The 24,365-nt window shown below is 26.5% G+C and overlaps 1 protein-coding gene across 1 annotated transcript; it reads right to left on the bottom strand.

The window, feature by feature from the left end:
- Positions 1–8,886: 8,886 nt before the first annotated feature.
- On the bottom strand, positions 8,887–10,271 carry LOC103486862 (calmodulin-binding protein 25). The gene is made up of 2 exons (XM_008444995.3): positions 10,249–10,271; positions 8,887–10,009 (listed from the first exon to the last, which is right to left on the bottom strand). Exons 1-2 carry the CDS (start codon positions 10,269–10,271, stop codon positions 9,118–9,120), a joined length of 915 nt encoding a protein of 304 aa, XP_008443217.2. The 3' UTR covers positions 8,887–9,117.
- Between the last annotated feature and the right edge of the window lie 14,094 nt (positions 10,272–24,365).

The raw sequence follows: 24,365 nt of genomic DNA, 5'->3' as shown, positions 1-24,365 counted from the left end.
CTAAAAGTAATTAATATCTAAGTCAATGGAACTACATTCGAAAGTTTATGCTATCTAATTTGATTGAAATAGGTAAGCAAATTGAACCAAGACGTCTAAGGTGGTCGATGTTGTGACGATGCAATTATATGATACTTAGCGATAATTGAATTTCTTTAGCATAGCTTCATTCAACATCTAGGCGTTTCAAGACATTAATCAGTGTATATTGATCTTCAAAAGGCTCTTTGAGACGTTAATTATTATACGTTGATCTTCAAAATGCGATCGGTTTGAGATGTGCACAAATAGGTGTCTCACTGTTCAATTCTCTCATATGAGGTTGGTTCAAAGTCAACTGGATTATGAACTTTAATGCAAGGGAATTCATGTTGGACATTTCTTTCTTTTTTGTGACTCTTATTGTTATTAATAGTCAAAATGATAACATCCAAAAGTCAAAAGAGACATTATGAGTGAACTTCTCAACAACTCATTTCTATCATCTATGACACATCTTACACTAATCAAAAGCTTCCAACATGTCATTTTCAAATTCAATTATGACCATTGTAATATGAGAATTTTGATCGATACAATTTAGAATAAATAGTAATGACCAAATACTTGTACTTTATTTTAAAATTACGTAGTTTCTATGGATATTTGAAAGCAAATGTAACTTCTTGTGATTAGATTGTTGTTTTTTTTTTTATATATAGTTTTCATGATTATCACCATACTTATGTTAACGAAGTACAAAACTTTCGATCTAATGCATTCAAAATGATGGATAGTTTATCAAGTCTTTGAGGGTAGTTTAGTCATTCTAATATTTTAGAAAAATATAACCCAAAATGATATTAGGTTATTCTAATATAAAAACTCAAAACCTTAAAAAAGAACCATACACAACTTATCTCTTGAAATATGTTCATAATATCAAATGAACGGTACAGTTTAAACTACATCTAAACAGCTAATCTATAATTTCTTCTCCTTGACATGTAAGAAAAAAGGATCTAAAAGGTTAATTTAAAAGGGGAAAAAAGTGAAAAGTGGCACAAAATAATTAAGTGCTTAGTAGGGGTGCACAAGAGATATTGAAATTGTTAGATGTAGAATCATGAGACAAATTACCTCTTTTGGGACAAACATTGATGTGTTGCCTTTCCCTTTGTGGTCCATGATTTGGAAATAAAAGAGATCCCTTTATTTCATGAATATATCAATATAATATTTAATATAATTGAAATATATATATATATATATATATATATATATATATATATATATATATTTATGGATGAATAGAAATCTTAACCATTTTATCATTATTTTACCATCTATAGTACAAAATTTTAATTCATCTACTCCTTACCCTTTCCCAACTTTATATAAGGGGAACACTTAATGATTTGTTGCAAATAAAGAAGATCCAACTCACTGATGAATTGACTTGCACAATCTTGAATGGTTGAGGTTGAGGCTAAGCTTTGGTTTCTAAGAGGTCCATTATCCTCCATGAATCACCAAACTGTCCCATGAGCTCGATCGGGTGTCTTAACATGGTCCCTAGGTCTAGCCTCTATCTACACTTTCCTGACCTTTGGTTAGAAATCTAATATAATTAAACATTATTGTAGCATATGTGCGACACACTTCATACAAATTTCGCTATTCTAATTCTAATTACTTTGCAAGCAGTGTCTTTTCTCCTAACTAAAACGTTCACCGTTCTCCCAAATGTTTTCTTTAACTGGATTTTGCCACCAAAGTATCAAACACAAAATTAAAAATGTAGAGTATATTAAAAATAATAAAATAAAGGGAAAGTCGAGTTGTTCTTTTTTTTTTTTTTTTTTTTTTTTGAGAGTAAGAAATCTTTTAACAGAAAGAAGAATCGAAAAGAATTTTCCCTATTCTTAATAAAATCGAAAAGTAAAAATATGATCTATATATGACCTAACCAAAACGCAAGTATGATGTCATCAAAGAACAAAAATTGCAAATAGTGCTCCCTTCATGGGCGAAGAGGTGACAGCTCGACAACGACACACAAAAACTACACTCGACACGTCATCTTTCGAACTGGGCCCCACACAACGAATTTGACTATTAGGATAAAGAAATAAATAAATAAATAAAAAAAAAAAGAAAGAAATAGAAAATCCCTACAAAAAATATATATTCACCGTTCGTTACGACGAAACGAAAGATTTCAAATTCTCTCTCTCTCTCTCTCTCTCTCTCTCTTAGGTAAGCAGTGACGACGGGGGGGTCCAGGAAGGAAAATCATGAGGATGAGCGCAGAGGATAAGGTTATTTGATATGTATGAGAACACGTGGCGTAAAGTGAGTAGGCGGTGAGAAAGAAGGTTGAAAATGGTGGGTGAGGGTAACCGTGGAGGGGAGGTCCTAATCCGTCAAAAAGGAGAAAAGGGTGAGACTGTACAATCAAGTACAGCCCCTGCAATTTTTGACCAATTTTTATTTTTCTTTTGACTTTACTAAAATGCCCCTCTCTGTAATTTAAAATCTTTCATTTTCGTAATTCAATCAATTAAATATCTTTTTTCCGACATAATAATCCTTATATATATATATATATATATAGTCTAAATTATTTAATTAGTTAATTACTTATAAAAGTTTAAGTTTAGACTTAGACGTTTATGGAAATAGAACCTTAATGGATTTTTTAGTCTTTTAAATCTAATAAAAATATAAGATGATAAATAAAATTCAACAAATATGTATATTAACTAAGTTTAACGTATGCATTTGATAGATAATTTAGATTTTATTTTTTAAAATTTGTATCTAGAATTTGAATTTTACATTTAAAAAATACATGAATTATATTATAGATATAAAAATATTTAGAAATATAACATATCACGTTAAGAATTCAATTCATTTTTTAATGTAATATGTATTATACAATGTATTATAAATTATATAATAATAGAAAATAATAATTATATAAATTTTTAGGTTAAATTATAAATTTGGTTGTTGAAGTTTTAAAATAGTAGAGTTTAGACTGTATCATATATAACTCGAATTTAGCCATTTTTGTTTAAAAAAATCATAGAAAATAGCCTTGCTCGAGACTATTTAGGAAGGTTTTCAAATCGAGAACTACAAAGGAGGTATTATCAAACTATAAGCTAAACTCCATGCATCAAAGACTAAAATTTTAACTTAACCAAATTTTTTAACATAAACTATATTTGTAAATAAACTAATAATAGCTTAATTAACTAAATTTTAGTAGATAAATAAGATTTATTTTATGATTTATAAATATATAATATGAAACACATTTAAATCTTGTTTAAAACTATAATCCATTTATTTAAATTGGTCACCAAACATATATCTAAAACATAAAATACAAATATGATTTCTTGAATCCACTGTTTTTAAATTTTTGTTTTTTCTCATATTCTCAATCAAACAGGTTCCGATCTAGTTAATACAAAATTGAAAAGATTAAAATTTTATCCCACAAGCAGTTTAAAAATCTACTATATATTTATTTAATTTCAAAACCAAATAAATAGACATGACACATGCAAATTTAGAGATTTATTAAATATTTTAAAGGTGTTTTACTTGTTTAATTAGTTTGTTATTGTCTCATTATCATTATAATTAAAATAAGATAAATAATGTTTGTTTAATTAAATAAAAACTTTCATTAACTTAGTTCTTATTACATATTTATAGTTTTAATTTAAGTCACCTATAATAAGTTTTTTATATCTGTTTAAATGTTTGTGAGTAAAATTTCGATCGTAAACTCTAAATTAGGTATTGTATTAATTTAATTTTTAAATTTCATTAAGTGTTTTAATTTATATCATTGTTATATTCAACTTTAGTTTTAAAAAACTATCATGCAATTAAAGGTATAAATATCCCATTTAAATTCTTAAGCATGAGTAAAATTTTTTAAATGTTGAATTAATAAATTGGTGCATCTATGAAAAATCTGAATTTAAATTGATATAATATAGTTAAAATTTTAAATAGATACAATTTTCCAAATTTTAAGACATAAATTGATTTTTTTTTCTTTCTTTCAACTTTTTAAATAGAAATTAGAAACTTTTTTCATAAATTTTCATAAATAAGCTTTTAAGAGAATATATAATTGGAAGATATTTTTCTTTTAAATAGAATTTAATTCAAACTCTAAAAAAATAAATATAATTTCATAGCAGATAGATCCTTAAATTTATAAAAATTTCATAATAAATTTTTAAAATTTATATTTTTTTTCCATATACATCTTAAAACTTTATCACATTAAACTTTTATTTGTGCATTTAATGGGTTCCTCATGTGTAACATTTTTTTTAATAATGATCTATTAGTTATAACATTAAATGTTGTGATTAATACAACATAAAAATTTATAATTTTGTATATAAATCGAGAATAAACATGTTGAATATGTCAAATATTTACTTATTAAAGACGAAAATCAAAATTTTATGAAATTTATTAAGCACTTTTAAAGATTTTTACTTATTTATTCAATCAATTTTAAAATAGTAATTATATTAATTTAACAAAAAAAAAAATTAAAAAATGAGATAGAAAAAACAAAAGAAATTGGTGGGGTAGATGAAATTACACTAATGTTTGTGATCCCAAACAACAAAAAGGTTACTCTTACTCTTATGATTTGAAGTCACTAAGAATGAAGAAAAGTTTTGGCATAAGGAGCGGAGAGGTTTACCAATAGGATTGCTCTAAACCTTTCTATTTCAATTTTTTTATTCACCAAAATTTCCCATTAATTTTTTAGAAAAAAATATATAGTAAGGAGTGAAATGATTTGATATTGTTATATGATTATCCATTTCTTCATATTGTTGTAATGGTATAACATTATAAATTTACCTTTGATTTTACTTTCACTCGGATTATTTGGAAGGTGATTGTTATATATCTTGATTGATATATATATATATATATATATATATATAATTAATAATAATAATGAAAATCTGATTAAATGAGTTGTAAAGTAAGAGATAAGGATATAATATTCCTTTTTTCTTTTTAATTGTATTTTATAAGAGTGTATATTTTAGAAAGAATCTTACTGTAATTGGTTTGGATTGCAATCCATTGAAGACTTGAATTTAGTTTATATTATAAATAAAATGAAGAAGATGAAGAGAAGAAGCAAAGGAAAAAAGAATATAATCAAAAGCATCAATCAATGCGGTGCGTTTTAGGGCCCACAGAGAGCGATAGACAGCAACACCACCGTTTACTTGGTCAGTCTTCCTTCCATTTCTCCTTTTTCTTCTAAACTAATTTAATTTAATTCAATCCAATTTTCTACTAATATATTTCAAATAGAGTTTTCTTTCTTTCTTTTTTTTTTTCTTTTTTCTTTTGGCATCATTCGTTAATCACAAATCTTTGGTCCCTCACATTTTAGTATGTCAATTGGATTACTTCACAATTTTTGTTTTGTTCTCATATTTATGAAAACCATTTTAACAATATGAACAATGGCATGTTACCCATACGTTATTACATGTGTCGTCTCTGTCACAAAAATATTCCGTCCAAGAAGAGATCTTTATATTATAATATAAAGTGTATACATAATAATGAATTTTGTTATTATTTAATTAAATGATTTGATTATGTATGGTATGGCTGTCCCTTTGCAAACGGTTTGACATTGACCTTAAACATGACGCTGCCCAATGGACCCTTGATATGTGTGATCTCCCAACACACACACACACATCTATATATCCTTTTACTTTCCTTTTCATTTCCATTTATTTAAATTCATCTCTTTTTTTATTATTAAATTTTATTCTAAATTCTTGTGTTCTATGATGGGTCAATGGTCTCAGTCTTATAACATCTATGATATAGTTATAATGGTTTTGTATATTTCTTTGGTAAAAGAATTGAACTCCATCCTATTACTACAAAACTCGATTTGGTTTTTGAATGTATAAGTAAAAATAGATTCACCCAAAATTGAAGCTAGAATAGTACAACAAATTATTGCAATGATGAAGCAAAAATGGATGTTGAAAAAGAAAGCCCCCAAAAAATGGACTAATAAAAGGTTTTCTTTTTTTTCCTTTTTTGAAATTTAAAATTTAAATGGACTAACTTAAAATTTTGCTATCCCTAAAATATTTTCAATAAAATCAAAGATAATTCTACTTTGACCACTAAAATTTTAATATTATACATTATTTTGCTTTTTAGCATAAAATTTGATATTGACCCAATAGTCTTTTCTTTTCTTTCCTTTTTTTTTCTTTTTTTTTTTTTTTGAAAAATGAGGAAAAAATAATGGAAAAATTAAATGGTTTAAAATAATAATAATAATAATAATAATAATAATAATAATAATAATAATAATAATAATAATAATAATAATAATAATAGGTTGGGAAAATCAAAAAGCAAATAGTCAAAGGATGAGAAGCAAGCCCATGTGCCTTGGGAAATTACCAAGGTTGCCCCTTAGACCTCTTCAAACCTTCAAAAACAACAAATATATATATATATATATATATATATATATATATATATATATATATATATATATATATTGCAATTTGTTTATTTGTTTATTTTTATTTTCTTAAAAAAAGAAAGAAAGAAGTAATATGTAGACCAAAGTCAGCCTACACCAACTACCTAACACATTAGCTACCAATTTATTTAATTTAACTTTTTGACTTTGAGTGAACTCATTTGCACTTGCAATAAAATAATTAATTAACAAAATTTTGTACCCTAGATGATTAATTAATTATTACATAAACTCTATTAACGCGATACTACATGATCTTGTCCTTTTAAAAAAAATTGATAATTGAAATTATAACTTAAGTTAACTTTCATGTTTTGAGTCAACCAAATATTACAAGAAAAAATTGTATTATACTTATATTCGACGTTGAAGGACTTCTCCGATTCAACACATGATATATTTATCTTAATTAATTATTTGTACATTAACTCTTTCTTATGATCCTGTTGGTTTTAATAAATATCACATGTATTGACATTACTTAAAGGTATGGATTTTATAATGATAGTAAATTTTAACATCTTCCACTATGCAAAGAAATGATAATTAATTAAGAGGGAAAATTAGAGATAATTAATTTGATCAAGTGGGGTATTTTATAATAATTAATTATTAATTAATGAAAAGCCCACAATATTTTTGGAAATTTAAAAAGTGAATAATGGGAAAATTCTTAAGAGAATCTCTTTTTGCATTGGTACGTGACAAAAAGCCAATAGTTTTGGGATAAGTTTTTGGCAACTTTTTGAATTTGACTCATGTAATATCAAATTAGTATTCATATGGTATTGTGTAGAAAAATTTAATTAATACTCAAATTATAGCTTTAATCTCTCTTTTTATCTCCCCCACTTCAACTTTAATATTATTTCATCCCTGTACATCTTTATAAAACAAAATTAAAAAAAAAAACTAACGAACATTTGCTAGAATCTCAACCTTAGCAAGACAATCATATGTTATATAGCCTTTTTAAATATATAATGCAAGTAGATGTAGAGCATGACAATCCACTATCAACTGTAAGTTCTTTTTTTTTTTTACTCTACTCCATGTTCAAAATCTAATCTAGTGGTCAATAAAAGGTAAAGTTCATATCACTTCCTAACATTGCTCTATATTGATTTGTTGAGAATTATGTTTCTGTTTAACCAACTATTTAAGATGATAGAGATATCGGGTGTTTCGGACCTTAACTTCAACTGGTGATATTTGAATCTCTAATTAGTGTATGTATACACATACCATTGAGATTAACAATTTAGGATCCAAACTTTAAAAGTATATGATTCCTTTAGAAAACACAAAATGAAAGATGGAGATTGAGAGAGAGCGATAGGGCTTTTTTGGTTCCTCCAAAAATTACGCTTTAAAGATAAAAAGGTTAAAAGAGACAACATTTGATTGGACGTTTTTGGATACATTCATTTCTTTTCTTTTATTTTTCTCTAGAAGCAAAAAAGCCAAATGTTTGCTTTTCCGATCCATACTTTTTCATCTTTCCACTCTTAAATATTCTTTTATCTTTGCAATCAAAATATCAATTAATCATCTATATCAACACCAAAAGTTACATTATATATATGATAATACAATATGTGATACCATGTTATCAAATTTTTACTACAAATTCCAAAAATTATCTCAATTGCAAAATTATAGATGTTTAATTAATACCATAATTCACGAACATTCATGATGAAAACAATTAGAAATGTATATTTTTTAAAAATTATAGAATTTGGAATTGCTTATGCACACTCCATGCTTTACTTTATGAAGCAACTTTATGCAAAAGAGAGAAAAAAAAACATCAGTTTGAAAATATGAACCAAAACAGTGGAAATTTCAAAAAGACTAATAAAGAGAGAAAAAGAAAATATTACCTCAGCATGGTGTTATCAATCGTTATATATAATACAACCTTCAAATAAGATTTTTTTAATAAAAAGAAATACATAAAATTTAATCACACATGACTTTGCATACAATAAAACTTAAATGGAAACCTTCGAGAAGAATTCAAAAATAGAAGGGGGAGTTTCACAAACTAACCCCATTCGAGTGTGAATTTGATTAAAGAAAAGGAAAATTGGAATTTAGTCAAAGGGGGGCCAAAGCCAAAGTTTTGCAGCCCTAATTAATTTAGAAAAAGTGGAACAAAGTTGGAAAGAGCTCGTGCATACCAATTAATTCCACTAAATGAGATAAATAAGTATGAGTTTGAGATATGATAGATAGTATGAAATATGAATTAGTATCAATATAACCGAAATGCTACAAAGGCAATGCGTAATGAAGAACAAAAATTTAAAATTCCTTGCAAAGGAAAAAAAAAAAGTAGGCATTAATAATTTTACTATTTTTACCGTTACATTACACCACTAATTTCCATCCCCCCAAAAAAAGAAAAAACCTTATGTCCATTCCATCATCTTACTACCTCAAAAAAAAAAAAAAAAAAAAAAAAAACTAAATATTAATTTCCAAAAATAAAAAGAAAAGAAAAGAAAAGAAAAGAAAAGAAAATTATCCCCCAATCAGATGACAGCCTTCCATGACTCAAGAGTGGGAAAAGACGAAAATGTATCAAAATCCGACCCGATTGGACCGTGATTCGGCAACTCCAACTCCGACCCAAACGAAACCGGACCCGGTTGAGTGATTTCCGATCCACTCCCGGAGCTCTGCTGCTGCTGCTGGTTGTTGTTAAGCAAAAACGCCGACGTATCAAGTGTCGGAAGTCCATCACCGCCGCACACGGCGAAACGAGCACTAACCCTTTGCGGCTCGGGTTTAAGAATTGGGGGAATCTGGATTTGGGAGTTACCAAACCTAACACCCGTGACTTGCTGTACCATCTGCCGGAAGTTGGCCGGGTCCGCCGTAATAAACGTGGTGTGATTCTTGGAAGCTCTAGATTTGCGCTTGGAGACCTTCCCAGCTGTAGGGGGAATCGTAGACCTGTGTCGCTTGGAGGAGGAGGGAGCAGGAGGGGGGGGTGTCGAGCTCGGGAGCGGCACCGGCGGAGATACCTGAAACGGTGGGAGTGGGGTCGTTGGAATCGGGGGAGATGAGGTCGAGGAAGGAGGAGTGGGGATTATTATCGGAGGAGGGGAGAAGGGAAGATTGAAGAGCTCTGGTGAGGGATTGAGCTTCGCGGGAGAAAGGATCGGGAAGCCATAGGTCTTGGAAGGAGGAACGGATGGACCAAGTGTTAAGAAAGGAGGGAAAATTGTCGGAGGAAGCCATAGATGGATGGGAATTGGAAGGTTGAAGAAGAAGGAAGAATGGAGTGAGGAGGAAGAAAGGGGGAAATGGAAGAAGGAGAATAAATAGGGCGGTAGTGAAGGAAGGGAGAAAACGCGTTGTTTCAAAAGAGAACACGCGTCAGCATTTCTTTTCTTTTTTCTCTTTCTTTTTGGTTCCGTACTATATACACATCACCACTCAAATTGGACCCTTTTAACCCTGCTTTTAAATATATCTCCCCTTACTTTTAGTGACATCTTTACATATGCAAAATCTATCCAAATATTTATAAAATAAACTAAATTTTTAGATTTTCATCACAACAGACTTTATTCAAAATATATTATATTTTCTATAAGAGATTTTAAATTCAAATTCTTTTACCAATACAGATTTTAAATTCAAATTCTTTTACCAACTTTCCAATTGTATTACAATACATTATTTAAAAAATCTAACTTTTTACCGTATTTTGTAAGGAAATTTCAATTTTTCTTTTTGTTATTTTCTTTTTGAAATGGTTAAAATTATTTCTGCTTTACTAGTTTAAAATATTTTGAGATATATTTTTAATTGTTTAAAATTTATTAATATTTAATTTTACAATTTCAAAAATAACTTTTATATCATTGAAATTGGTTTTTTAATGTTAAAGACATTTAAAGTGGTTTTTAAATGATTTTTGAAGATTTGAATCACTAACAAAATGTTATTACAATAGTTTGTATGTTTACTGAGCAAAAGATTCAAATTCATACGAGAATTTAAGGAAAAAAAATAGTTTTTTATTTTTTATTTTTAGTTTTTTATTTTTAAATATTAATAAACATATAACAAAGAAAAAAAATAAATAAATAAAAAAAGTAAAATATGAGGTAATTTCCGAAAACTAAAAACAAATAATTACTAAATCCAACCTCACATTTCAGTAATGGTTTTCAAAAATTAAGTTTACAAAGAAAGATGAAAATTGTAATTAAAAATTTGAAAATGACACGAGAATAAAATTTGGTCATTTTTTTGTATGTTTGATATTTTTTTAATGAATGATAAAAAATTAGACATGTGAATAGAAATTTAATATCATGCTATGGTACGTACATTAAAAACTTGATATTAAATATAAATATTGGTATGAGAATTTTATAACAATCTTTTTCTTTCTAAAATTAAATAGATTGGTTCTTAGGTTTTGTAGTTAATTTTTTGAAAGGGTTAAAATAATTTTTTTTATTTTGTAGAAAATGACTCGAAACACATGTATTTAATAATTTAACAATAGTTTAGTATTTGAATTTGTGCTTTTAAATACAATTTATGTTTCATTCGAAACGAATTTAACATTTTATTACTTATTATATATATATATATATATATAATATATAACGATTGATAAATGGAATTGATGATTATAATAGAAATGTATAACTGTGAAAAGAAATTTAATATGATGCTGTTAAGTAATGAAAGTAATTATGAGTATGAGAGTTAGATTTAAACCATGGTTGGATTTTTGTTCGACTCAATGACTCAATTTTATCTCAAAACTCCCACGGGGACTTCACCACGCGTACGCCTCCGATTAATCAACATCTCATCTCATCTCATTTTTTTTTCTCTCTTTTGTTAGTTCTTTATTTAAATAACATTACTTTTAAAATTATCCATTTAGTCTTTCAATTTTAGCTTATAATATTAAAATTTTAAATTAATTTTTTAATTATCTTTAATATATATATATATATATATATATATATATATATATATATATATTACTATGATAGTTAGATCTAGAAAATTTCTCAAGATGATAAACGACAAATTTATTAATTGTACAATTTAAAAATGTGTCACACATCATTGTGTTCAAGGATGCACCAATTGTTTTGGTGTATTACAATGTCACCTTATCAAATTTTTCCAACGGTTGGATTTAGTTTAGATCAATAAAATAATAGAAAATTAGAGGAATGTGGAGAATATTTTAAATTTTAATTTAATTATATTCTTAAATTAGTTTGGATTCGACGTTTTTTTTTAATTATTTTAATATAATTTTCTTAAGAAAAGAAATATCCCTAATTGTTAATTATGAGTTCAAAATTTTGATTGAATAGTTCGCTCCGTTCTTCCCGGTCGAAGCCAAGTTTGATGAGTAGCATTCGGTCTAATTAACATGAAAAGACCTCTTAGATAGATTCTAAAACTTGATCGTAATTAAGAGAACTAAGACATGAAAACTTATAAAAGACCAAGGATGCCAATCTATCTATACAAATACATTTACATTTATTGTCTAATTTAGATTTTGACACGTCTCTGAAATTTTTCTAATAAATTTGAACGCTTCTATTTAACAAGAACCAATGGAAAGCAATATTAAAAAGTTAGAAATCTATTACACTTCTCATGTTTTGGCATCATCTTTAGGTTGTTGCTTTTTTCTCAATGTCTCGTCGACATGTAGTATTGATTTGTACTACGTAACAAATAAATATGCATTTCAATTGTGGCAATTGCAATACATAAAAAAAAAAATGATTTGCATGTACGAAGACAATACCCTTTAAATAGAGTGATAAAAGATATATTTTGCACTATAACACTAAAACAAAAATGTTAAACTGATTAATTAATATATCATCAATCAAAATGTTAAAGATTCGAAACTAAAACAATTAATTAATTAAATAAACTATTTGTCTACTTCACGTCTCACTCAGACGATCAAACCAATAATAACTTGCTTGCTAGTTGTATATGAATGATTTTGTGGAAAATGCATACATAATACTTGATCTAATAATTGACCAAACTTCTAACTCGTCATACTTTCTAATTAGACAATTATTTACCCCTTTAAAAAATGTGATTTTGTTCTTCTTTATTTTTGTATCATCATGACATTTAGTCGCCTATATAATTTAGATTTAAAAAGATTGTCCGTAAATCACGAATTGAAACATCTAAAAGTTCAAGAAAGGGCAGTAAAACATGCAAATTCATATAATATATATACAAGAAAGTGTAGTCATTGTCATTTAATTTGATTCTATCTCTGCCATAGAAGATGAAGGGAACAATATTAAGTCAAACTTGAATATAATTAAGTAAAAGACTTAATAATTTCCTATATATTAATTACGATATTGTTTCACATTAATAAACTAATTATTTGTTTGTCTTTCCATTTTTTGACATGCAAATACTATAGTGAAGTTTATTTCAATTTAAACACACACATACGTACATACAAGTTTGAAATATTTATAAATTATTCTACGATATAATAAAAATAAAACAATTCATTTCTCATACCGCAAGTTTTAAAATGTTGATATCGATTTAAATATCGAGATCTTAGTCTTACAAAAAATACTGTTGAAAATATATATATCTAAATAAAATTAATAAATAAACGATTTACAACTTCAAACAAAGTTAATATGTGTGTATTATTTGTTATTTACATCGGTAGCATTTGATTACTCTACTACATATTAAAATTACTTAATTTACTCTTTCACACATGTATCAATTCGTACAAACGTAAAAATAGTATCGTTGCATCAATAGAAATGTTAGGTGGATAAAAAGAAATTAGAGTGAGAATTTAAAAAGTTGATTGTAAAAAGAGGAGTGATGTGATGAGATTGATGATCGATGGAATTCATGGAATGCTATCTTCCCAAAAATACCCTAAATCTATTATCTCTCAACCAACCTTCCTTCCTGTTTCCTCAAAAGAAGAAAGGAAAAAGAAAAAAAAGAAAAAAAAAATCAGATTCTCTCTTCCTTTTGCTCTTATCTTGATCTAACTTTTCAATTTTATTATTATCATTTTTTTCTCTTCCATTGCTTCTCTGTGTATAATTTACTTTTCTCTTAGTTTTGTGTAGTAATGGAGTTGGATGTTCTTCAATCCGATCCAAAGTTTATGATAACTAATTGAGGATATAGTTTATAAGATGAATATAGTAACGTGTCTAATACTCACCTCAAGTTTTATTAAGATGAATCCATTTTGATATAATTTCACATAAACAAAACCATTGATACACTACAACAAATTTCTCCAAAGAAAGCAAAAGAGGAGGGGAAAAGAAGAAGAAACAACGTAGGGTTTTTCCAACATTCTAGAAATTACTTTTCTTTATTTATTTATTTAATCAAATTAAAAGACCCATAAATGACGTGGCTGCATACGGTAAGGTGATGAAAAAGTGACGTAATCAAGTACGTTTAAATAATAATAATGAAAATTAGTTAATTAATTAATTTAAAACATAAAAATAGTAAATAAATGTGTTGTGTGATGTTGTACAGATAAGATTGGATGTGATGTGTGATAGCTGATTCATAGATTAAATAATTTATTTCCTTTTTTTTTTTAATTTAAAAAAATAGTTTTTGGAATTTTTTTTCTTTTCTTTATAGAAAAATAATAATATAAGACCATATAAAAAGATTTTGAAGAGAAATAGAGAGATAAAATTGAATGAGAGACCTTAATTTTCTTTTCCTTATATAACTTGATGAAGAAGAATGTATGTAAATGAGTATTTCAAGAAATTTGAAAACTTTAGCAAACAAATTGGGAGAAGGTAATGTCACAAAATTAATTTAGAACAAAAAAACCTTATCAATAAAGACTTTTTTCAATTTTTCTTTCTGTCTTTCTTTCCTTTTTTTTTTCTTTTTCCATGAATTTGAAAAAGGCTTTTAAAAAAGAAAATTTAGATCAAAATTTAGGGCGTGATTTGAGAACGATTTTATTTTTAAATTCAAACCTGTTTTTTTTCTTTATTTCTTATAACGGTTTATATTTTTCTCAAGTACAATAATTAAGTTTTTAGTCAAACTCAAAAAAATACAATTATTCTTTCAAAAGTTACGCTTCGTTTAGTTTCCAAAATCTTATTTAGTTCTTTAAACCACTAATAAAAATTAGATAACAAATTAAAATTTTGGAAGTGAAAATAACGTATATAGCAACTTAAATTTCAAAAGCAAAATTATTATCGAAGGAAACTTAAATGTTTCAAATTTTTTGTTTAGATGGTTTATAAACGATTTTGTGGACAACATCAATCATGAGTTAAAACACAATTTGATCATAACTATTTTGTTTTTGAAAAGATAAATTAAACTTACAAATATCATACTTTCATCTAAGTTTGGTATGTTTTGTCACTCTAGTTTTTTTTAGAACTAAAAGAAAATATATTTCTAAAACTGAACTAGAAATTCAAACGATTTGAATTAAACAAAAAACAAAAGAGTATTATTAATTTCAAAATCAATAAAGAAAACCCAAGCTCATGGAATTAATGGGGCCTTAATTACAAAAGTTCATCTCTTTTCATTTGTTTATTATTTAGTTGACAAAAGATAATAAAAATTATTTCAAGTATATGACAAAAGCACGTGACTAACCACATCCATGAATACAATAATTTACTTCATAAAACTCTCATTTCATTTATAATAATAATAATAATAATAATAATAATAATACAACATTCCACATGATCAATATAGTTAGAAACATTTCAATCTTAAACCAAAAATCTAACATCATATATCAAATAAAAAATACATTACTTTTCATTCTAAACTCTTGAAAAAAAAAAAAACACTTTCCATTTTCATACTTTGGCTCCAATGATGAACCCAAAAAGTTTTTTAGAAAAATTATTTAAATGAGAAAATTTTAGCAGTAAAAAAAGGTAGAAAAAGAAAAGGTGGAAATGAAAGTGAAAAGAAATGGAAAGGGGGGGGGGGGGGGGGGAAATAAAATCATAATAAAAAAGGTAATAATTATGTTGAAAGATAATTTAGACTTTTAAGCATGAGCAGCCGCACGTGCAACGGACCCTACTTATTTTTCTTTTTCTTTTTCTTTTTCTTTGGGGTTTTCAAAAAAAGAAAAGAAAAGAAAAGAAAAGAAAAGAAAAGAAAAGAAAAGGAAATTATGAAAGACAAAAGAAAGAAAGGGTTATGGGGTTTGTGTGAAATGACAAAATAATATGATACAAAATTAACGAGGAATTTGCGGCCTTAACACTCACATTTTTGTCTCCTAATTTCCCTTCTTGTCGGTTCAAATCATGAATTATTCTCAAACGTTTTATCATTGAGTTTCAACATTAATTAATACTTCCAAACCAATTACATTTATTAAAACACAAACTGTTTGTTGATGGTCTAATTAGTTTCGTTAATCAAAAATTCACTCTCTTCACTGCTGCACTGCTTCATCGATATCAACTGCTATCCTTATCACATTATAAAAAGAGAAAAAGAAATTTATCTTTCGTTTGTCTTTACAAGAATAGAACTCTCGAAGGTTGGATTGTCGTTGAAAATAAAAAAAATGTTCCTAAGTATAACTATTTTTTTTTAATACATGACAAAGTTGAAATATATATAGACGTTGTTAATATGCAACTAATGAGTTTAGATTTTTTTTTTTTTTGGGTCAAAATAATATTGTTAAAATAAATACTAAAAATCAAGTTTTTTTTTCTTCTTCAAATTAAAACAATATATTGAAAATGTGTTAAAATTGCAAAGGTTGTGAACTAACATATAATTAAGTCAAAATCTTATAAATGTATGTCCTAACATTTGTTCACTGGTTAAACTTAATTAATTAATGTCCTAATAATTTGGTTAGACTTCAATTCTCATTTTAAATAAAGTAAACAGTATAACAATAATTCTCATTTGAAATTAAACACAACACCAAATTTCCATGCATGTGGTTAAAATAATCAAATTAAGATCCATATCTTCTTTGATGCCGCTATGTTTAATTAGCATGGATCTCACAACTCACATTTTACTTCTCATCATTATAGTCCTTTAAGAGCTTGGACTTAAAACCCACATTTTTAGTTTGGTTGCAAAAGCAAAACATACTTGCTTTACCCCTACGGCCTACCCCTACGCCTTTGAGATGATCATCAAAAAATGGCTATATATATATATATATTCACAATACCCATCTTCTATTATCTGCATGCATTTGTCATCTTTTGACTGATATATGTAAGCTGATATAGTTTTTCATAATGGTTTCCAAAGTTATTGTTTTCATATTGTGAAGATGCCATCCGATGGGGGATTGAGGTCAATGGTTGACCTAAAAGAAAGAAAACAAAACACAAACACACAATAAATGAATAATATGTAGGGGACAGAACAAAGGGCGCCGCGTGTCGCACTGTGGGGTTGTTCTCTAATTTGAACGCCTTCCTTCTTTGTCAACCCGTTTTTAAGATTTTTTGTTTTTGTTTTATCGTTTTGATGATAACCATGATAATGATAATAATAATAATGTTTCACACAAACTTTGGAAGTATACCTAACTATTATTTTACACTCATGTCTATGTGTCACTCAACTATTTTACGTAATAAACGAATTCTCTTTAAACTAATTATTCCCTCGTCCTCGTTCCTATCCACTCCTTCATTTCAAATATACATAATTAGAGTCATTTGGTTGACGAAGAAACATGAGATTTTTTTTTTTTAAGCGTCGAATTGACAAAAATAATGTAGTACCTCTTTAGTTATTGGTGAACCAAGCAGTGGATGGATTTTTTTATCCACCCAACCCAACCATTAAAATCATTTTATAGGGTAACCATAACCTTAGATTAAATTAATCTTATCATAGCTAGAGTTTTGTAAAATCTTCAAGCATCAATCAATATGATCATTTAGGCTTACTAACACACATTTATGATCGAATAAAAAGAATATATAGATAGGATAATTAAATTCACTTAATATAACTATGAAATAATTCAACGGTAATCGACTTTTGACACAATACTTAATACTTTTTTTTTCATGTAGTTTTCACTTTGAAAGTTGCATATACTTAACTATACCATATAATATGGAGTTGTTAATAAGATGGCAATAATTTAGATTGTGTTAATAATGTAGATGTTTAACTAATATGGGTATTGCATTAATCATTCGAGATTGACTAAAGTTCAAAAACAAAAGTATAGGTGGTTGATTTTGACATAGTGATAAGGTAAATGCAGAATCCCTTCAGAAAAAAACTACATGGGAAGGGAAAGTGATTGGTTGGGGTATAATAAATTGCAAAATTTTGAACCACAAACTTTATTGATTTTGTTTTAAAAGTTTTATTTAAACTTAAAAAAAAAAAAAAAAAAAAAAAACTAAATCAAATAAGTAGATTAATTAAATAGCCATAATCTCACCAAGTGGACTAAAGTTAATTTAATGTGACATAAAAAACCAAAAATCCATTAAAATAAAATGGTTGGTATAATTATTGACTTCGAGATTAGATGTTGGACGCTTGGTATTATCAAAAGTCGACCTCACTTGAAAAACAGTAAAAAAATATGGAGAGTCAGAAATGATTTTTTTTCCCCTTAAATTTTTAACAACAAACTCAAACATTTGCGTAGTACTTTAAATTGTTGATATAATTTGAATTGAGAAATAACAAATGAGGGAAATTATTGTGGATGTTAGACATGAAGAAAGTCAGAACAATGTTTGGGCCTTTAAGCCCAATGGTTGTCCCTTTGAGTAGTTCTCATGACCCAAACATAGTCGAGTGATTAATGAGTTTGGAGCTCTTATATGGACCTTAACTGATTTTTAGTTTTGGACCAAACAAGAGCCCACTTAGGCCCAAAGAATGGTAATTTGAAACAACATTTGCTACCACCAATGTCACAAATTACATTTATCATCACATAAACCTATCACACATATTATACATATACATGTATATGTCCATGAGTCTCCATCGCTAACTCTTCCTATCTTATGATAACGAATGCAACATAGTTAATATATGCATTTGCTAGCGATCATTATTAGAATCTTCTATTTGATATAGACAAAATAATGTTGAATTGAGGAAGAACTTAAACAAACATAATACGGTAATTAAAGAAAATATTAGTTTTATTAAATTAATACATTTTTAATACAATAATCATGGAGATAGACGATAAACATTCGATCTCAAAGGAGGAAGTGAATTATGTCAATTACAATTGAAATGGTCACACTTAATAACCTAATTTGCACAACAACAAAAAAAAAAAAAAAAAAAAAAAAAAAGGTTAAATTTCCAACTTTTGAATTTAACAAAAACTTTGATGTTTGTATTGAGATCTCTCTTTAAAGTTCATTTGCAATATATAATTGTCTGGTAGAAAGATAAATTTCAACAAATAGTATCATTTGTTCTTGAGTTTTTGTCAAATGGTCGATGTAAAATTGAGCCAAACCTAAAAAAGAAAAATAAAATAAAATTAATAAATTGCACAAACTCAATTTTTTTTAATCTTACATCTATAAGTTTGTGAGATTAAACTAAACTTTAGATTTTATATGCATTCATTAATTATTAGAAGAGTAAAAGAGTGAGGGAAAAAAAAGATTTTATTGTGCAACCTTTTAAATAATTTTATTAAATTATAAGTAGTAAATAAATACGAAACGTAGGTTACCGTTTCAATTACATTAATTTTCAATACCTTTGAAACTTTTTCATCTTTTGTTTTATATTTTTCAACTTCCTTTGAAATTTCAAATATTTTTTAAAAAGGCTCCAAATCTTCTATTAACATGTTCACCACCACATTGTATTTATAATCATATAATAGTTGAAACAAAAGTTAAATAAATTACGATGAATGTAAAATCCATCTAAGACATGGTTTTTTAATAGAAAAATTCAATGATGGATATGTATACGACAAATGAATCAAGTTAACATAAAAATGAGAAACCAATTAGCTTATCAAATACATAGCACTATTTTTAAAAATACGAATTATGTAGAATTTGTAAAGAGTAATAAACAATATATTTTGGTAACTAAAAATTGATGTAAACCATTATCTTAAAAGGAACTTTCAAATTCAATTTTATTTCTGGCAGTCTCCATCTTCTTAATGTCCACTTTAAATGATAAAATATGGCTTGCTTATCAAGATATATGAACATGCATGTTTGATTCATTAATTTTGTTTTCAATATATAAATATCATTTTATCATTTGATGAGTAGTATTGTTTCTTCTTCTTCTTCTTCTTCTTATTATTATTATTATTATTATTATTATTATTTAATGTTGTTACGTAGCTATATGTATTTGGTCCTATAAGTTTAATTAATTAAGACAAATTTTGCTATATGCTCTTTTTCAAATTAAGGTTTGTCACATAAATTTGACTTTCTCCCCTCCCTCAAAATGATCCATCTTTTTAAGCTTTGATTTAATTGGTTACAAACTAGAAAAAAAAAAAAAGATTTAGGTAGGGTAGGGACATTTTTGTCTACATTTAACTATAATACAATTACAATAAAAGATTAAGAATTAATACATTTGATTAACTCACTTTTATAGCTTATTTATCTTATAATAATATTTAATTCATAAAGAAAGAGAAAAAAAAAAAGGTATTATAGAATACCTTAAACAATACTATTTAAATTCATCATCTCATCTTCTTCTTCTTCTTCACCTACTGAGTTTCGAACTCATAACCTCAGGGATTGGATCAAATTTTGAATCCAAACTCTTAACCATTATGCTACGAAACCGTTGGGTGATCTCAACATCTCAAATCTAAAATTTATATTATGATTTATTTAATTAGAATAATGTATAAGGGGAAAATTGAAAAAGCAAGAAAAAGAAAAGGATTAAAAAGGTATTTTGAAATACCTAAATATTTCTTAGCCGATCTTCATCTCAATTTCTCATCCTTCTCTCTCTACCTACTTGGACTCGAACTTGCAACCGTAGGGTCAGCCATTGTTTCAATGGCCATCCTCTAGGCCACACCGCCACAAGACCGTTCGGTGTCGATCAAATCGAATTCTTTATATTTAACTTTTTAATATATTTCTTGAACATTGGATTTTTCTTTCTATGCTATTTTTTTAAAATGAAGAATTTGTTAGATGTAAATGGAAAATTTCGGGGATTTATTATTAACACACAATTTAAATAATTATAAAACTCGTTATTAGTTGCAATCATGGACCGGTTTTAAAATTAATAAGAGTCCTAAATCGACTCGATTTTATAAAAATTTAAGGGTTTAAATAGTATGAAATATAATGACTTAATTGATAAGAAATCTTGATTTTATGGTATGTATTTAATTTAGGACAAAGCAATAATGATAATAATAGTTAAAACTTAAATAGACACTTCGTTTTTTTTCCTTTTAAGTTTATTGATTAAATAGGCGTAGAATTGAAAGTTTGTGACTAATTTTTTTGTTTAACGTAGAAAGAGAAAAAGTCAGAACAATTTTGTTCTAAATTTTTTTTAATCTCAATGTCACTGTGATACACATCTCTTTAATGTACTCAAGATTGATTTAATATTTAAATTTCATTTGATAGAAACTGGTTTTGAATCAATTAAAAATATGGTTGCAATACATTTTGAAATGGAAAAAATGAATCTAAGTAAGTTGTTTTTAAAGGAAATTCATTAAACTCCACCTCATGTGAGCAAACGAAATAACTAAGTTTCCAAATTTTACATTATTAATTCTCACTTAAAATCTTTGGAAATAAAAAAAAATTATCAAGAATAATAAAAAAATACAAACTATTTACATTTTATGACAAAAAAAAATCGTACAAAAATTTATTATACTTGATTTTTATAGTAAAGTATAAATAGTTTGTTTATTTTGCCACTTTTGACAATTTACCTAATAAAAAATTAATAAAATTAGTTGTGCAATACACATGACGATAAAAAGAAAAAAAATAGTATCAAATCAATTCAATTCACCCATGTCCAAATTTCGTCAACCACATTCATAATCATCTTAATAAAGTAAATCAAGTAGTTGTTAGTTAAATTCATAATCTTAACATCAAATTCAACCACGTTTTATAAGTTCAACGACGTATATTTAAGTTAGAAATTAAATTTGTTCAATGAAACTTAACTACGGATGTATTATTATTATTTTTTTTTTTGTATAAAAATATACTATGATACATTATATTATTATAAACACATTGAATGTTTATAAAATTTAAAACATGTTTGATGCTTGAGATAACGACAGAAAACTTTTGGCAAACAATATCTTAATAAATTTATGGATAATATATATTTAACATTCCACTAAATATGCAAAGTTTACAAAACAAAATAACAATAATAATAATTCTTTTTAATGGCTATTAAATATGTAGTTGAAAACTATTTAGTAAAATACTAAAATCTCGAGTATTGCCATCAAAACAATATTTTAGTACGAACTCTTCTAAAGGAAAAAAGAAAAAAAAAAAGTATTTACAAATTTCACAACGATATTTCATATATAAATATTTTGATTTATATAAAATTAACAAAATATTTATACTTTATATGAAAAATTTTATTTGTTAGTAGTCTTTTCTATAAAAAGTAAGTTTTTTTTTTCTAAAAAAATCTCAGAAAACGATTTTGTCTTAACTAGAATAATCATAAAACATACTAAGAAATTTTAGTTAAAATTTTGATAATTGGGTACATTGGAGTATTCAAAATAAACTCTTAAATTTGTTAATAATAATGAACTTTGTTTTTCTTTTTTCAAAAGTGTCATCTTTGTATCACTATAGAAAAGAAAAATTCAAATAAAATTCAAATTCAAATTATTTGTGTAAAAATCTCATAATGATTTTGATAAAATTGGTTATATTTTATAGATAATTTCAAAGTATTTTTGGATTTGGAAGGAATTGAAAAATGTAAGAAATATTGGTAAATGCAAAGTATGATATTGGTAGATGAAAAAAAGAAAAGATTCAATAATTGAGGAAGAAGAAAAAGGGAAAGAGCAATAAGAAGGTGCATCATGGTTGGTAAGGATATGATAGAATCACGAGCAAAGAAAGCGCCAGATATCCCACGTGGCGAGGGGGCATTGGAGGGGTCAGAATATGGGGTACAACGCGTGAGATACGGAGCGTTTTAATAAACCGCAAAAGTTAGATAAGATCGTACACGTCATTAACCCCAAACCCCCCCTCTTGCCCTCCTCAACTATCCTTCTCACACGTGTCCCCCTCCCTTTTACGAAACGTGTTAACCCCCTCCCAGTCCTAACATTTCATCATTCCTCCTCATACTTTCTCTCACCTTCTTTTCTTTCCCTAATTTCATACTTTATTTCTTTTTAGTCCTCGATTCCCCAATTCTTTGTTTCGAATTTTAAATAATTAATTTTGGAAAAATTATTCTTCCAAGTAAAAAAAAAATAATAAAAAAAATTGGTATGATAAGTAATTCTCATCATAAAAACTGGCATGGCCATTATTATTATTATTATTGTTGTTGTTGTTGTTATAATTTGTGACAATGACACAATGTTAATATAAAAGCATCATTATATAGCATTTTCAGTGTTTTAATGTCCATATATTTCCAAAAAATATCAAATTCATTGGTCATTTATTGACAAAGACAATGTGTTGTAGCAAATTTCATGGTGAAAACTTAACTATGATTTTTCTTTTTATTAATTTGGTAAAATGACATTCATGATCTTTTCTTCACAGCATTACTCCATATAACTATTGAAAAATATATTACGAAAGGATAGTTCTAAGTTTTATGGTCTCATATTTGTTGTATTGTCTATATTATTTTTTATATTTGGTGACCTTTAGTTTATTAGTTTTTATGTTTTAGGCATATTTTTTTCGATATAATAAAAATGTTAAGTCATCTTTTATTTCGATATAAATGTCAAATCATAGATAAAGTGAAGAAATTACGTGACAACATAGATTAAGACAAAAGATAAACTAACTAAAATCATTTTGAAAAAATAGTGAGGTATTTGCAATAACTTGGAAAAGCTAGTTTATTTATTTAGAATAATTTTTATTTAAAGAATTTAAATAAAATTACATCTTAAAAATTGTCATATCGTAGCTCTATCTATGGTATTAAGTATTAACTTTGGCATGTCAACATTTTCGTTATTCTGATAGGTTTGACATCTACTCAAGAATAATTTGATATTTTATTATATCGTAAAAGAGTCTACAAATATATATATATATATATATATATAAAAAAAAAGCAACAAAACTTAAGTTAGTAATCTAAATACAACATGATATATATAAATAATATAAATATTAATTGTTTTGAAAAATATAAAATATTCATTTATCAAACTTAAACAGTGTGTGTGTTTTTATTTTCTAGGCCACTTTTAATATTTGAAATTTACATCTAAAATGACACATAGGAAAAGAAATGACTATTTGTGTTACTGGATATAACTAAGAACTTGTGAGACATTAGACAAAGAGTTGAAGTGACACTTTGATTATGCCATATTATTTCTATACATACAAAAATTGTTAAATTATAAATCTAGTTTTAGAAGTATGATAATTGTACGGAACAATAATAATAATGGATTAATCTCCAAAAACTTTCTTAAAGTGTCCCATTATTGCATATTTTAGGTTTTATTTGAACATGT

Source organism: Cucumis melo, chromosome 4, assembly GCF_025177605.1.
Source record: "Cucumis melo cultivar AY chromosome 4, USDA_Cmelo_AY_1.0, whole genome shotgun sequence".
NCBI lineage: Eukaryota > Viridiplantae > Streptophyta > Magnoliopsida > Cucurbitales > Cucurbitaceae > Cucumis > Cucumis melo.
Note: the sequence above shows the minus strand (reverse complement) of the source record. Positions and strands in the feature narration are given on the sequence as shown.

Bases quoted from the DNA above. Each gene is read 5' to 3' on its own strand.
- LOC103486862 (XM_008444995.3), bottom strand. From the start codon at position 10,271: ATGTATTGTAATACAATTGGAAA. The intron at 10,010-10,248 runs GTTGGTAAAAGA...ATGTGTATATAG, and splicing joins TATTGTAATACAATTGGAAA to TACGGAACCAAAAAGAAAGA.